The following is a 17,859-nucleotide window of genomic DNA, read 5'->3' on the forward strand; positions in this document are numbered from 1 at the left end:
TCCAACGGTGGTCTCTTCTGGTGTGTAACTTAATTACCCTAAACACCCCTTCCCCCCTTATTTATTTTATTTATTTAATCACAAACCCAAAGCATCACTATTTTAAAAGTTGCCATTCATTATTAAAAGAATGGAAATTGATTATATAAAAGTATAGTGCTATCTAAAACGTTTTCGTATATACTATATAGTCTGCTCCACGCTGATGCCGCATTCATAATTTATTCCATGGAAAATTGTTGAAATTATGAATTTTGTTCAAGTAGTTATTTGACTTCTCTTCGTTTTACTTTCAACGCTAAAATTGAATCACATCTAAAATTGTGTAGAAAATATAAGTTTAAGATCAAAAGATTTTTGTTAATATAAAATTTCATATTAGATTATAACTTTCTGTTAATTATAAATTGAATGTAACTAATTTTATTTAATGTCAACAGTCAATCATATGATTACAAATATATTAATGTTATTTTAACGGATAAAACCATGTGGAACTAGACGTTCACGGTTACATATGATTCTTGACATTTACTTGACATACATATATGAAAGTCCGAATGTGCGTGTTCTGATGCAAAACAAGGGTTTGGAATTTTGTGAGGTAGAAGTGGAGGTAAGATCACGGATGCTCAAAGCCGCCAGTGATGGACTTGGTAAGCACCAAATTCTCTTAGTTAGCCTCTTTGTGGTAATGGTGCTTGATCATGGAGGTTTATGCCAATGTCTTCAAATAGAGGAGAGAGCATCCCTCTCCCTCGGATGCGGACTTGAGGCACTCTATTGCTATTTGCTATCCCAGCTGTGCTTGTAGTTGATGAGAGAAAGAATAAAAATATTGTACCAGGATTGTTTCGAGGATGCTGTCTTGTTTCCTAACTTTTAGAAACAATGTAGCAAATAACACAAAACCTCTGTTTTTTTTTAACTGCATTGTAGCAATAGACAGAAGGAGAGGGAGATCAGAATGCAAATTGCAGACTCAACAATCTTGCCAGAAAAAAATCTTATTTCTTTACAAGATTTGTCTTTTTTCCATTCCCTATACATGCTTGTTAGATTCATCACACTATGCTACAGCTAGAGGACAAGGCACAAAAAGGAAGCAGCACTAAGCAAAACATCTACCATCAAGCAAATCAACTAAAAAACTATCTGAAACCTGGAATAGATCAAAACCCTTGGAAGCTAGGAACGCAAATGAATGATGAAATCAACTGCATCTCCCATTGTTTCAACGCCTCCCATAGATAGCAACAAAATCGCCAGCTCATCTTTCCCCCACTGTCTCAGTCCGTTGCTCAGACTCTTCAACACTTCTGCATCTATCTCTGCCACCCAACGTGGCAAACAGCTCACCATTAGACTCACCAAACCGGAGACATAAGCCCGCCAAGTTGCTGTCTCGCATCCCACTGATATTTTACCGTCCAAGGCATTCGCGAGGAACTGCAAGTGGCTTCCCAAGATCCCTTGGCGGCGTTTTGATGCAGCTGATCTTGAGTCCACGCCCCAAGCGAATGCTCCACACAGGACCACAAAGTAGGCAAGGGCATGCCCTCTTAGCTCTGCAACTAGATCCGATGGTCTTTGTTCTTGGTCTGACTTGTCAACCGATAAGAACCAAGACGGGATGGTTTCTTTGATGAGTAGGTGGACCACACCTAACCCGCCGGTTAGCCATACCAATGATGCACTAAGCGAAGCAGCAAGCTTGACTTGAGTCATTGCCGTTGCTAGTGAGCTTTGTCCATATCTTGATCCGTTCTTCACTGTCTTCAGCCTTTTCAGATTCTCCTTTGAGAGCCTGTTCTGTGCAATATCCTCCACGGAATGTATCAGGAGGGAGAAAATCTCTTCCGTCACAGAGACGGTATCTCTGAGAGCACGGTACATGCGGAGATAGAGAATCCCTGGTGCTACAGGAGAGATCCCTCCGTAGAAATGAGAGCCAAACCCATGGCCAAGAAGAGCTCCAACACCACCATCATTTGACATGGGTGCAGCGTTTAATCCGAGAGTGGCACTGAAGCAGTTTCTGAGGAGCTGAACCACAGCGTCTGGGTTGTGAAGAAAGACGGTGCGGGAAGCAGAGAAAACAAGGAAGTCAAACCAACGTTTCGCCTTTTGGGTCCACAAGGAAGCTACAATGGGCATGCAAGGCCAAGGGCAGCCTGCAGCCAAGCACTCCAGAGCTGGACCAGCCAGATTGAGAAACCGCTCTGAAGCTTTGTCGATTTTGTAAGTAATAGTTAGGCTTACAAAAGCGGCTAGAGGTAAAGGAAGCGTTGCCGGAGAACTCCCTCCTGCTATAACACAGCAAGAACCAACCATAAGTTCAAAAGACAAGTGTGACAAATCTAGACAGGTAAAGCCACTCGTTGGTTAAACATGTTGCATAGTTTTTACCTGGAGCAAGGCTAGGGATGTCAACGCCTGTTGTTGCGAGAATTTTCTTTATAAATTCCTCAACGTTGGATAGATTTGCAGCAGGATTTGGCCAATCCATGCCGTTCATGAATACTGGCTTCCAAACACCTCTACTCACCTCAGCCGAGAAGTAGCTTACTATCGTTGCTAATGATGCAGGGAGAAAATCTGTTAAATCTTTCAGACCTGAAAGAACAACACAGTCAGACATCTCTTATTCATCTTTCTCTCTGGGGTAACAATAAAACAAAAGAAGGCACAGGACACAAACCTGTTGCTAACTCACGAGGAGAAAGCCTTCCATGAGTACAAGCTGTTAAAGCAGCATCTACAACATATGGAACGGCTTTGAGGATATCCCAAGCAGGAAACTCAGGTCTTGGAACGACATCTTCACTAGCAGCTCCCGAGGAACTGCTTGTGCCGGAATTAACTGGATTTAATGTCTGACTTCCCCTGACCTTTCTGAACATCATGCTGAGAAGTGCTTCAACTGTCTGGTGGACAGGAGATCCAGGTGTAAGTCCAGATAACGTGGACGCTATGCATCTCTGGTGCTGCCTATACCAGATCTTCAGCTTGGGGAAGGAGTCAACAAACACGGGTTGGCTAGATGCTGACCTTGCAACTTCTGAAAGTCTCTTTCTGTTGCGGTCTCTGTTAAGGGTCTCCGAGGAAACGAGATGAGAGTTACGCACTGAAAGAAGATGTTCAGGAGTGAGTTGGGATCCAACTGTGGGCACATCTCCTACACCATGCTCAATAGGAGGATGATTGAATCTCCAAAGCTTTAAAAGAAGAGTGAAAGCATTGGAGAAAACAGAATATGCTGAGATTTCTTCTCCAGAAGGTAGAGTCCAGGATACACTTGGGGTGTATGATCCAAACGCTTCACAGATTGGCATTAGTGAGCAAGCAAGTTGCGGAACCTAAAAAAGTAGTCATCAAAAACACATATTGTATATCAATTCCAAATAAAACATGAAGCATAACTTACTTACCATGCCATGTAAAGAGAAAATCTGAATGCTATCAACAGATCCTATCCCAAAAATAACAACATTCAGCATGCAGGCATAACCAATCAAGTGACTTTCAGCCCCGGAATAATCTGCTGGAACGGGTGGGGATAGTAATCTTGTAAGAAACTCAACAGTGTGTTCCTGTACATTGAAGAAGAGAAACAGATGAAGCAAACTAGTGTAGTAAACTCAACGGGATTTTCAGCGGTGGATGTAAATGCTAACCTGTATGTTCCAACCTCGTGTGAGAGATGCCCCACAAAGCACTGTAGCAGCAGATATCTTCTCATCATCCGATCCTTTGACTGCCACCTCATATACTTTCTCGATCTCTACTAAGCTTCCATCAAATTCATGAGCTTAAATTTCAGTTGCTTTACTCTCAGTAAATTAAAACAAAAAGACCATCTTATTATTCCTGGCTAAGAAACAAAAGGAGATCACTGACGAAAAGACAGAACTTAAGTCAAACTACAATGCATTGAGGCTTTGAAACTTGTCAAGATTTGCAGGGAAGACTGTGGACGAAGATTGTGTAGAGCTAATCGAGCAACAAGAAACAAAAAAAGGAAATAAGAACTCATTCTACCTTGAAGCAGGAACTGAAACTAAAGCATTCACCATTGCAGCATTTAGAGGGGCCCCTTTCACAAATGACGACCAGCAAGGTACTTCATTCGGAAGATTGTGAGGTATTTGGTTGATTCGACCATTAACATAGCCAGCCCACGAGTAGGCCGATGTATCCAGTATGTTTCTTGCAATACAAGCCTCTACTATCAGATGGCGCATGTTTCCAGCTACGACATGTACATACAAATAGGTTAGGTAAGAAAGAGAGCTACAACATCAACAAATAAAAACAAGTAAGAGAAATTAACAGAGCAAAATTTTGATTGACTTACAGCAGTTGATAGGCATGTCCTTCAGGTTTATGACATCAGAACATGACTTCCCAACATTTCCACCTGACAAAAACATGATTGCTTTTGTGGCAGCCTTGTTAGCAGCAGAAACAACGCACTGGGGAGGAGCCAGCAACCCAGGGAATTCACCAAGGACCTGCAAACTTGTAATAAGATCGTCTCGCAGCTTTTCCATGACAAATTCATTCTCTCCCTCTTCGATAAGGTTTGCGACCACGAGAGGTACAATACATAATGACATGCACAGCCTTGTGTCCAGTCGAGGAATAGGTCCTTCAATAGGATCCCTTTCCTGGAGATAAAGAAAGACCAGAAACTCAGACAAGCCATTGGATAAGGAAGGTCTAAATTTATCATGAGATGACTGACTAACAACCAAATTACACAGCTTCAGTATAGCCTAGTTAACTCAGGACCAAGTGAGTAAAAATGTCCTCTGAAACTGCAAGTTTTAGGTAAAGAAAAGGTTGGGGATCATCACAAGAACACCGGTGTAAGTAAATTTTGCAAGCAAGACCAAGTAGTGATGAAACCAAACAGTAAGAGACTAGTCTAACCCTTTGAACAAGTCTGAGAGCTGCTATCCAAAGACCCAAGAAGGTGTCATGCCAAGTGCTCCCATTTATTTCTTTAAGTGTTTTAGCTAGACCTGAAAATTTGAGTCATTTCATTACCAACTTGAGAGATGTCTGCTCTTTAGTACTTAAAGCCACAAGTGAAGGAAGAAGGAGTCTGCAAATTACCAGTAATGATTTCAATAGCACTAGTTGGGTTTACTTGATATCCATCCATAGCATCTTCAAACACCAAATCAAGAGGAAGCCAGAGCGAAGAGAGACTTGCTCCATGGCATAAGCCAGCAAAAGAAGCAAGAGATCCAAAATCCACTATTGCATTGGACTTGCGTAACGAAACTACTTTGCTGTCGTCAGAATACCCAAATCTTCTATTCGAAATCAACTGCAATAGGTCCCCAGAAGTCAGAACCTTTGAACTCCTTAAGGCCATTGAATTTTCTCCAAGCACCTGTACTCTCCGGACAAACTCATGCCAACTTGAAGCCCTACAAAAAAAAATAAATGGATAGCAAACATATAACACAAAATGATGATGATGAACCAAGCTTTACTCTCATGACTAATCATTGTGGAGATGATTTGAGATTAACTAACTGTTATGCATACCTGTTGGAGGACACCAAGTACAGTAATCTGGAGATCACTGTATTTCTGAGAAACTCTGCAACCATCTCAATAGCCATGATGGTGTTTAAAGTCTGTAACTTCTCGTGAGATCCGTTCTTTTCATTAAACCTCTCAGGATCATCAATTTCCATATCTTGAGACTTGATTAGCCACTGGGAACTCGAGTCTTGGCTTGGCTCTATCAAACCTTCATCCCTTAAGCATGCATCTAGCAGCAGAGACACCATCTTAAAGACAAACTCTACTAAAAGTACACCAGGTTTGCTTGTTTCCAGACGAAATAACTCTGGAAGACGAAGAATGTTGGCTACTGAATCCATGACACTGTGCAAAGAAGAAGGAAGATAAATTACCAAATCTATATTTCCATTTCTTCTAGGATCCAACCATGTTGACTAAACAAGTCCAAGATCAGACAAGATGGTAAGATCTCCAACAGAAACCAAACATACTAATGAAACAGTAGTAGCAAAGCAAAGTATGAATCAACAAGTCTCACTTCTCATAGTGAGGTCCAGTAATATGATCTTTAATCCTGAAAATATTTCTCTTAAGAAGCTCCAAGTAAATCCTATAAGCCGCTGATTGAGTAGACCGGTTAGGAACAACTCTGCAAGAAACCAAAGATGAACTATACAATAAAGATCAAAGCTTTAACATGAGGATTTGTCAGAAAACCAAGATTGAGTTTAGATAAGATTGAAAAGAGAAACCTGTGAGCGAGGAGAGCAAGGAGGACGAGAGGAGAGACAAGGTTCAAAGACATAGCTCTCTCAAGGAACTTCCAGAGAAGAGGGAGGTTGTTATCCCAGCAAATGTACGAGACGAGAACCTCCGCTAGCTCCGTTGACGGGAACTCAACGAAGGGTTTCAAGGTCGCTGATAAATGGGAAGCCCAGAGACGAGCATCCACGCACTGTTCTTGAGCCATCTTCGTCAGCTCGATTACTCCGTCCCAGACGGTTCTCCGTCCGGGAACCACCATCTTTTCCGATCAATCTCACTGTGAGGGAGAGAGGGCGGTTAAAAGACAAAACAGGGAAACTCTTTCTCTCAGATTTGATTTGGCAAAAGAGAGTTTGTGTGTGTGTGTGTGTAAGTAACTGTGTGGACGCGCCTTCAAAATGACTGAATAGTCCCTCTTCAGTTCGAGAAAGAGAGAAGACAGATTCAGACTTGGTGCGTGTGTGTGTGAACGTCCCAGTCTGTGCAACCTCCAAGCCTAGTGACTTTATTAAAATTTTATTAATATTTTTACATTGGAAAATTTTAGTTTCTGAATATGCATTTAATTATTAATTAGTGTATAGATTTGCGCAGAAAATCTATAGAATGTTCAGTAAATAAAAGCTTCAAATGTTATATGTAAATTTTTTTATAAAACAAATAAAATTGTTGGCTGTAGAGATACCTTATGAAAATTTTCATATTTCGTAATATGTATATAAACCAGTGTTTTAAAATATTATTCGCTAAATCTTGATTTATTTTGTGAAACTGTTTAATATTTGAAAATTTTAGTTTAAAAATGATATGGGAACCAAATATTGATATTCCCTTATCATTATGGGACTACATATAAATTTTATGAATAAATGAAATATGTAATAAAATTTAATGACCTTTGAAAGTTTATCTAACCAAAGAAACTTTTTTAAGAGTCAATCACTATTTTGACACTAATAAGTTTAGATAGATGGTGCTAATTAAGAGGTGGGTTACAAAGTGATAATGATTCTGAAGTATGACTTTTGGGGGCAAATTTGCATGAAAGACTAGTGCAAGAAGAGCCTTCATGTAATGATGCAAGAAAATTCCATTTTAGTCAAAATTTCCAGCTTTGGTTATGCGTCTAGTGGATAAACATTACCATTTGTTGCCAAGGAAAAAAAAAGCATTACCCATGTTCTATGGATCTTACATTTTCAACATATGGTATAGTCAGAACTTATAGAGTGATAAAGACTGGACAACAATATGATTTAAATGCATCTAACTTTATTTATAAAGATGAAAAACTTATCCATGACATTTTGAAAAGCCAGTATTTTAGGAGGTTTTAAGTGGGTTTGCCTGAATTTTATTCAAATATACAAACGATAGTTAAATTGGTAAAAATAGTTGCCTCTAAAAAAAAATCGTTGCCACTATGTTGGTTTTCACTAGCTTATATTTAGATATGATAATTTTATAGATGATAACAAAAATAAGTGACACATCGAATAGTGTTGTGGAGTCTTAAGATAATAAAGTAAAATTGTATAACAGGAACACAAATTTGCATAGTAATTTAAATGTTCATGTAAATGATAATATGTTACCAAATGTATATGGGTCTTACCATGTTTCGATCACACATATAAAAATGTAGTAAATTTTGTTTACTGGAACACCAAAACAAAAAAAAACAGAAATCGTTGCCAGTAAAAAAAATAAAAAAAAATCATTGCCACTATATTGGTTTTCAATTTTCAGTATCTTATTCCACACATCAATTTAGTGAAATTGGATGAGTTTGGAAAGATAGCATGGGGAAGATCCAACTTATGGGACACAGAATTTAAGAAGGCGTGAGACAACATTATATTCGGAACTGGAAGCGCTAAAATGGATAATGGAGAGTATGCTACATCATTCGACCTGTCAAAGATTTAGAACAGATTGCAATGACATGATTGCAATGATAATGAACCCACAAGCTTGGCCAAATTCTCAACTGAGCTGGAGGTCATTCAAATTTTCCATATGTGTTTTTCGGACTTCAGGATCAGCTACTTCCCAAGGATGCAAAATGAAATTGTTCATTTGTTAGCTAGGAATGTCCGTTCTTTTCATAAATCTCTTTGTTTTATTGGTTGTTATATTCCGGTCTGGTTATCAATGTCACCTCAAGTTTGATTAATAGAATAGTCGTTTGCTGCAAAAAAAAAAAAAAAACAGAATTAGTCTAGAGACAACGCATGTTAGGTCTATAGTTCACATAGGCTAAATATACAACTTATAAACCAAATGGATTTTTGTAATCCTTCATGATATTATTAGTACTGGATCATAGATGTGCACATGCTTGACCATTTTCAAATTCATTAAACATTATATCCTGACATTGGTTAGACGAGGATAAGACCTAAAGATTTAATTACTTGAAAATAATATAAAGTTGATATAAAATTTATGAACTGAGAACTTTAAAAGAAGAAAAACATTTCAAGTCACGTAGCTAAGTACTGGCGAGAGTTAAAGAACTAATTTAACTCATTTTGCTTCAAAAACATATTACAAAACCCAAGTGGTGGTAGTTTTATAGTAGTCTCTTGGGAATTGGTGTGTACTCATATTAGTTATTGATTTGATTTACAATATAAACTAAATTATCACTATTTGATTAGTTTGAGCTTGAGTTTCGGTCTAACTGGTTTACATGAGTAGATCGTAACAGATGATCGATTCACCTCCTAGCAATAGTTGAAAGATATTCAAATTTTGATCAGGCCGTGTGGTATGCTTTCGAACTAGTCTATTTAGTAGTAATAAATGCGTTTTTCCCAGAACCGACCGTACCTATTTATCAAAAAAAAATATTATGAACATAAAACCTGATTTATTGGTTAAGAAATCTGTGTCGATTGAACAAAGTATAAGTTATAACATTTAAGTTGGACTTGTGTGTGTCTTTTTTATTAAAATTAAACGCATTTTGATAAACAATTTTATGAGACTGTATATATTAATATCCAATCTTTGTATGCCATCATATATACATAAAATTTAAAAAGCTTTAAATATATCTTTTTATAAAAGAAGTTGTACTGGAAGATTTTAATCAGAAAGAAAGTACAAAAGATGCGAACCTGTGGTTGGTGAATTGAAGAACACGATAAATGATGGATGTGACCCACATGAATCCAGCTTTTATATTCTCTTTATAGTTTATTCTATAAACAAATGGGACAAGATCATCTCTAGATCCAAACCTTGGTGTTTATCAGGTAGGTAAATGGTTAGATTCAAGTACCAGCCTTTCATTTTTTAATTGAAACTTTTAAAGAACCATTGCATACGAGGATTTTATTTAGTGGGTCAAGGAATTTCAAACTCCGATACCATTTTTTTGTAACCGAGATATTTCTTACTGACACTGTTTTCTCTGTAAATTTTATTTAACTTAAGAAACAAATCAAAGATAAATTACAAGATTGATAAACTAAACTGATGTATACGTTGAAATTCCCTAAAACTAGATCCAAACAAAGAAAGAGTAGAAACCAGCATATAAACTGAACATCATAAGTATAAGAACACATTCTAAACACACAAGCTATAAAGGTAGATGACTTTCAATACAACCCTCAAACAAAAGAAACAGAAAACATAGATAAGGGTAAACCAACATATATCACAAAAGGAAGAGATAACGGTACATTGGGATGGTGCATTGGGAAAGTGGTTTAACGTTTGGAGTCTATTCCATTGTACCCCTAGATTCTTGTTGGAATGGCATGTTTACGTCGTGTCTCGGTATTACCAACTGCTACGCTTGGTCTGGGAGGATTAGTAGGCCCGGATCACCTACCGATTATTAAAAAAAAAGATAAATCTCTTACCGGCACTTTTATATCACGTGATTTCTATTTTTTTATACAAAATTCGTTAGTAAAAGTACTAATTTTCCTTTTTTAAAAAATTGTGTTCATTGTCTTTTATATTAATAATATAATCAAGAAATATTTTAATTAATAATAAATTAAATAATTTTGATCATTCTCAATAGCAATAATTTTAGCTATATTTTGATTATTCACCACTGATTAATAGGAAACAAAGATATTTTTAAAGTTTCATAAAAGTAATATTTTGGTATAGATAAAAATGATTCAAGATGTATTGAGATAATTTCCAATTAACAATAATTCTAACTATATTTTGATTATTTCTCACTAACTAATGATAAATAAAAATATCTCTTGAAGTTTTCAGCATCAATATGAAGTATCAACGAGATAGAAAAAAAAATATAGTTTAATATAAAATAAAGTTCTTTTATAGTGTGAGACTATATATACAAAATTTTAGTGAAATAATATATATATATATATATACATATGTTTATTCATTTTTAATATATGTAAAATTAGTTTGGTTTTCAATTTTTGTAATAAACATATTTAGTCTTATTTGAGATAAAAAAATTGATTTTAAAAGTATAACATGTTCACTATGTTGAATTTTATATTGTAAAATATTATAATATCAACTATTAGAACGTGACAAAACCTTTTTTATTTAAAAATAACATCTTGTTTATGTATATGATAGTTACTATTTCTCTTGACAATTTTTTTTTCTTAAATATATAGTTTCATACAATTTTTAGTTTTGGTTATTGATCAAATTTTTTAGTAATAATAGTTTTTGTTATTTTAAACAATAATTTAATATAAAATTGAATTACATTAAATATATAGTTTCATACAATTTTTCGTTGGACTACTCTAACAACCACTTTGCTCGGCTCTACAGCTTCTCCGGACTGGTCCATCATGGTGGCTTCTCTGAAGCGACAGCGTCGAAACAAATGTTATTCCGTTTAAGATGGTCTTTCACACTACTATGTATACCACTTGGCAAGAAAGAAACTTGAGAAGGCATCAGGGAGTTTGGTTGACAACGGAAACCATGATTTGTCGCATTGATAAAGCTATCAGGAATAGGATTTGCTCTTTGAAGTACAAGGGCAACCATAAGCTGGAAGGTGTGCTTCCTCGCTGGTTTGAGGTGTATTCGAGATGTTATATTGATTAGGAGGTCAATTTCTTTTAGCTCAGTTTTTATCTAAATCCAACTTTCCATTTGTAAATGCCCGTTATTCTTTGATTAATCAATATAGAATTTAATCAAAAAAATAATTTAGATTTAATAAATTATTTTTAAAACATATTTTTTTTAAAAAAAAATATTAAAAAATATTATGTATAAATTTGTTAGACGTAGATTTAATATTATTATACTTAATGAAAGTATTAAAAAATTAAGGGCATATTTGTAAATAATATGTTAAATTAAAGTTTTTTGACATCAAAAGGCTATTATATTATTTAAGCTAAAAATATATGACTAATGGATCCACAATCATGTTTTGTACTCAAGGTTGGTAAACAATCTTGAAATCTTGGAATCTTTCTCTTAGAATTGTTAACTTCTCCAGGTCCATTGAAAATTTGGGTCATGCTGTCTGTTGGCCCCAATTTTGGTCAATACCATAATGGGCCTCGATCAAAGGCATGTGCCTTAAAGGGCCTGAGCCCATAGCAAGAACACGAGCTCGAGAGGAAGTCGCCGAGATCGTGGGGATCGCGCAACAAGAGACAAAGATCTCGGAGCCACCACAAAGATCTCGAGGTCGACTCACTATAAAGGAAGAAGAAGAAACACAGAAGATGACACGTTGAAAACCCTAGAGAGAGCTACACATCCATATCGACCTTATTGTCTTCCCACCTTTTAGATTCTTTCTTTACCGATCTCATTTGTATCACTCGATCTAGTTCAATTCATTGTATTCGATCTTAGTCATCAATAAAGTCCATTTTCACCTACTGGAAACTATTTAACATCGTTTGTGTTCTAAAGATATCGTTGCCTACATCATTTGTCTTCCTTAAATCAAACTCCGATCACTATCAAATACTTTGTGTAGATTTTAGGTTCTACACTGTCAATTAGAAATCATTGAAATCAAATCATTTCAGTCCGTTCAAAAATGTTGACAGATTTAGTATTGTAACATACTTTATTTTTCTTAAAAGTGCTTACAGCTTCATATCCAGAAATGACATGCACCTCTTTTGGTTCCTTATTCTCACAAGTTGGTCATATCAAGAAAAATGTTTTCAAACCATCCACTGAACTACGATTCATGATCTATCCACCATACAAATGTTCTGCAAGCTTACATGCATCTTTAGCAGTTACTGGATGATGTAGTGATTGTACCTCTGCTATGTCTATTGTATTTGAGTCAAACCAAATGTGGCATTCATCTTCTATGTGCCTTACTAGTTCTAAAGGATCTCTTGTGATTCTTTTAAATAATTTATCATTTTGGGCTCTCTGTAAATATCATATTATATGTGGATAAAAAATTTATATCCAACTCCAAGTCTTTGATATGGTTTTTCCGCCAAAACATATAGTCCAAGTTGGTATAAACATTTAAAAAAAAAATGATGGACATGATTGTGTATATGATAATTCCTAAGGTTGTAAAGCTAGTGGACATTCAAAAATATCATGATTTACAAATTCATCTATATTCTTACATCTAAGACAATGATTATCACATCGCATAGGACGACATATCAGTTTTTAGCTCTATATATCATGTTACAATCAGCCATATAAGATGACATATTTTCAGAGGAACACTAATTTTCTAAGAAAAAACTTGAGCTTAGTGATGTTAGACTCTATTAATATAGCCTTATGTTTGTGATTTAGAATATTGCTAACCACCCAATATCTTGATTTTACAGTATACCACTTTTGTATAACATTACCAAAACTTATCATCTTCAAGGGATTGACTTACAGCCAAACTCCGAATAAGTAGTAGTATATCATCTGATACGATTACATTCTCCAGCATTTTCACATCCCATTCTTTAGACTTATTATGAATAAAGTCACTAACGTCACCCTTGTGTGGATTACCGGAATACTAGGCCGAGCTGGCCGAGCATGAATCATTGGAATCTATGAATTTTTTCAAACTCTAATCTCAAAATCAAAATGCATTTTTTGTCTAATATACATGGCGCTAATAATAGTCTACCTACTGATAAACTTGTCTATATGTAAAAAAAAAACATTAGTATTTTATGATTTGCATAAGCGAACTAAATCTATAATACATGTTAAAAAGGTTAATTTCATATAATGCTTATATTTTAATACATCAGATATAACATGAGATTGTTGTATTTTTCTTTAAATAGGGTTAACAAAGTGATTGTATTTGTTGATAGTAAAAAAAAACAGAAATAGGATAATATTGACAGAAAAAAAGAATGAAAAAGAAGATAATTGGATTAGTGGTTAGGAGTAGGTGAAGATGTTGTTAGTGGAGGTTGGGGATGGTCCATCACGGTCAGTTTCTAATTGAAGATAATGAAAGTCCTATCGTTTGCTTTAATCAATTGACATCTCGAATGGAAATGCAGCATGTATCTCTAGTTACCTTTTTGTGAAAGCACAAAATCAAGCAATGTTTTATACCTTACTGGTCCACTGTTCAACAAACTACCATCATATTTTATAAACTTGAATGCGCAAATATTTTTCTTATTAGAACTTGTTATATATTGTTAACTCACCTTAAAACATGATACATTTTTAGGGAGTCTAAACCAATAGTTTATTTATTGGGCACTTGTATTTGGCTGTTTTACTTTTAAAGCCAACAAATTAATCTACATTTTTAATCGTTTTTTTTTCAAATGATCAGAGGGTAAAGATGCTAATCAAGATTTAGATCAAGAAAGGGCAGCTTGTTAATCATAAATAACATGTTGGAGAAAAACGAAACACGATAATTAGTTCTGATTAGTATTAGTCAAATCTCCAAAACTGTTTCAGGGAGATAAGTGGATCGGACCCAAAACAAAAAGTCCCTTTTGATTCTGTTAACTAAAGGGTTGTTTGGTTGATGTCTCCTTCGAGTAAGAATCATATCTTGGTTGGTGAGCACACACACATACAAACACTAGTCACAATAGTGACGTTCATGTTCTTTTGTCTTTCTGTCCAGCTGTCTGAAAACGATGGCGTTTGTGGTTTCAGATTTAGACTGCCCACCTTCCCATCTTTACACCAATTTTATCAATTTTCGTTGTATTTTTCCTCCCATGATCCAAGATTTACTTATTGATCATTTGTATGTTACAACTAGGTGTCTTGTCCGCATATGTGGACTTAATCGTTTTATAAATATTTATTAGTTTATTTTTTATTAACTCAAAAACAAGCATAATAACTTTTTTTTTGGGTCAAACAAGCATAATAACTTATTATTTATATTTTCAAAGAAATTAAATCAAACATATATATATATATATATGACAAAAATCTAATTAAATATATATGTTTAATTAAAATTTATTAAATATAACATTGATAATTAAATATATATGTTTAATTAAAATTTATTAAAGATAACATTAACTTTAACCACTGAATTTATTATAATTGTTTTATATTTTATTTTAAAATTTTATAATTGAAAAATATGTTTTAAGATAACAACACAATATATAAGAATTATATTATTTAAAAAAAAGTTAATATTATTAATAAAAATTCGTTTTTTTATATAATTAATTATATATAAAACTTATTAAGGATATTATAGATATTAACAGTTTTAACTTTCAACGTGAGAACTCCGTTGTTAAAATTTATTTCGCAAATAATAGTATAGATATTTGTTGATATAGTTAGGTGTTGTTTTGTTCTTATCTGTCTCTATAAATATAGAACTAGATTTTGATCCGCGCTTAGAAAGCGCGGATTTATTTTTTGAATTTAATAATTTTTAATATAAATTTTTATATAAGATAATTTATAAGTTTGGCCATATTATTCGGAACCGAATAATCAACCCGTATCAAATTGAAAAAATGAAACCAAAATTGAACCAAAATTTATAAATAACCGAACATATCATATATATCTAGAACCAAGATAAATAGATACCTGAATTTTTAAAATATAAATTATATACCTACAAATATTAATTATATGTAATTTCTAAATAACCAAATATCTTAAATATACTATTTATAAGCTGAATTATCCAATAAAAACAAATTACTCAAACATGTTTTTCAAATATTAGAAAAAATATCTTAATAAGTCCTCAACATTCAGTCTAATTTTCTACTAAAAGGAACTAAAACACCAATAAGTGGTATCCACAGTCAAACCAGTAAACGCAGTCACCATATATAATCTAGTTTCAATTTAATAAAAATCTATTATTTAAAATCCTTTAAAATCTAAAACCCATATTAACTCGTGAATCTATACCACATGACATGGTAAAAATCTAAAATAACATGATAATATTTTTCAAAATTTGATTAAATTTCTCATATAAATTTTACTAAGATATAAAATTGAATAAACTACATTTTTTATGTTATACATTCTAGTTTATAGGTTTTATAATGACTATATTAAGATTAAATTTTTGAGTTTTAGAAATAAAATTATTATTAAGTTGAGTATAGTTGGGTTACCTATAAATGTTAAAAATAAATAATATATTTTATTTAAACATAAAAAAACATTCTAAAAATGCTATAATTTCCTGAGAAAATATTTATACAAAACTCTTTCTCCTAATAAACCCAGTTGTAAAAGATATTCATCACAAAAATGACCTAGGAAGGTTTTCAAAGAAAAAGCTATAATTTTGAAATATAATTAAGCTTGTTGTTATACTGTGAAGTATTTCTCTAATCGTAATTGGAAGTTAATATGTTTTGACCGTCGAATGGTATCATGTTTTTTAACTTTCTGTTAACCGTACTTGCATCATGTTTTTATGTTAGTTTGAGTCATAAAACATTTAATATGAATTAAAAGTATGGTATTGTTCAGACTTTAATTACCAATAAATCCAAATATTTTTATTAAAGAAAAATGATCATGGGTTGTATGATTATTAAATCAGTTATAAAATAATCTGTTTTTCTTAATAGGTTTAGTGGCACAAAAGTAATATTTCAAGGAAAAATAAGAGTGAAATATATCAATGATTCTGAATTAATAATATTGATGTATAAATCTTTGGTGTATTATAGTAAGTTGAGAATTAAATAAGAGCATTGGTTAGTTTATAGTGAGAGAAATATAAGATAATTGATTAGTGTATAATTAGAGAAATATAAGGTGAGGCCAAAAAAATAGCTAAGTTTAATGAATAGGTCTAACAACATTTCATAAGTAGATTTTTTGGGACTCCTTCCCTTTTAATAGTATACTAGATTTTGACCCGCGCTTAGAAAGCGCGGATTTGTTTTTGTAATTAAATATATTATAAACGAATTTCTATATAAGATAGTGTATAAGTTTGAGCACATTTATCCAAAACCACGGGCTAAACCGTACCAAGCTGAAAAACCAAAATTGAATTGAATTGCATAAATAATATAGCAAATCATAAATCTATGACCGAAAAATTGAAACCGAACCGAGAACCAAATGAGTACCTGAATTTTTAAATAAAAATTATATATTTAAAAATATTAATTACATTCAATTTTTAAATAACCACATATCCTAAAAATACTATTTATAAACCGGATAACACGAAAACTTGAATTACCCGAATATTTTTATTTGGTTGATAAATAATTTAGTTAACCAAAAGTATAATTTATGTATATAATTATTTATTTCAAATATATATAACTATGTTTAATATAACACATAGTATCAAAACTATTTTCAAAATAATATTATGTTTTAAAATAAGTAGATTTTGTTCTACAACACAATTCTACTGCTAACATGTTTTAAAGTATCGATATAGTGTTAATAAATAACAAAATGTTTTCAAAGTTTTAGAAGTTATCACTAACTGATTTATAATTGGTTAGACTAAATATCTAACAGAACCGAAGATAAATAGTCATTTTCTGAAAATATAGCAAATGGAAAGATTGAACCGGTTTTACGTAGACCATAATCATATCTATGAATTTTTATAGGAACTGGTTTGGTATTAAAATAATACAACCAACTTGAAATATTAAGTTGTGACAAACATCGTTTAGTTTGTGAATTATAATGTTGAAGTGTTCATATATATAACATGTTTAATGAAATCAGTTTAGTTATAAGGTTAGTATAAAATAATGGTTCATCTCTGTAAAAAATGTATTTTTTACAATGGATATTATATTTTGTTTATAGTCTTCGAAGGTATTATCTATTAAATAAATCACAAGTAACCATATACTATATAAATATAGGATGGACATTATTTAATATTAGCTTAAAATATTTATGATGGAATAATGCGTATATAGTAAACGTATAAGTAGATAATTAGGTTAGTATCATTTTTTATGACTGATTTGCTTTTAATGAAGAATAATTAAGTTAGTAGTATGAGAAATAATACGAATTCTAGTTAAATGAAATGGTCCAACTATGACTTGTTTTAAGTAGATTTTTTAGGACTCCTTCCTTTTTAATAGTATTGATTAATAG

General features: G+C 33.0%; 1 protein-coding gene across 4 annotated transcripts; it reads right to left on the bottom strand.

Annotated features, from left to right (window-relative positions):
* Positions 1-991: 991 nt before the first annotated feature.
* Positions 992-6,777, bottom strand: LOC106357870 (mediator of RNA polymerase II transcription subunit 33A). 4 transcript variants are annotated; one of them, XM_048736562.1, is made up of 12 exons: positions 6,297-6,777; positions 6,083-6,214; positions 5,563-5,907; positions 5,122-5,441; positions 4,936-5,027; positions 4,358-4,670; positions 4,042-4,252; positions 3,678-3,792; positions 3,432-3,593; positions 2,702-3,359; positions 2,410-2,616; positions 992-2,306 (listed from the first exon to the last, which is right to left on the bottom strand). In XM_048736562.1, the coding sequence occupies exons 1-12, from the start codon at positions 6,566-6,568 to the stop codon at positions 1,189-1,191; spliced, it is 3,945 nt and encodes a 1,314-aa protein (XP_048592519.1). In that variant the 5' UTR covers positions 6,569-6,777; the 3' UTR covers positions 992-1,188. The 4 variants fall into 4 exon arrangements, with proteins under 4 accessions (XP_048592519.1, XP_013653036.1, XP_048592518.1 ...); XM_013797582.3 differs by having other exon boundaries at positions 6,083-6,193; positions 6,297-6,776; XM_048736561.1 differs by having other exon boundaries at positions 992-2,309; positions 6,297-6,775.
* Between the last annotated feature and the right edge of the window lie 11,082 nt (positions 6,778-17,859).

Source organism: Brassica napus, chromosome A7 (assembly GCF_020379485.1).
Source record: "Brassica napus cultivar Da-Ae chromosome A7, Da-Ae, whole genome shotgun sequence".
Taxonomy (NCBI): Eukaryota; Viridiplantae; Streptophyta; class Magnoliopsida; order Brassicales; family Brassicaceae; genus Brassica; species Brassica napus.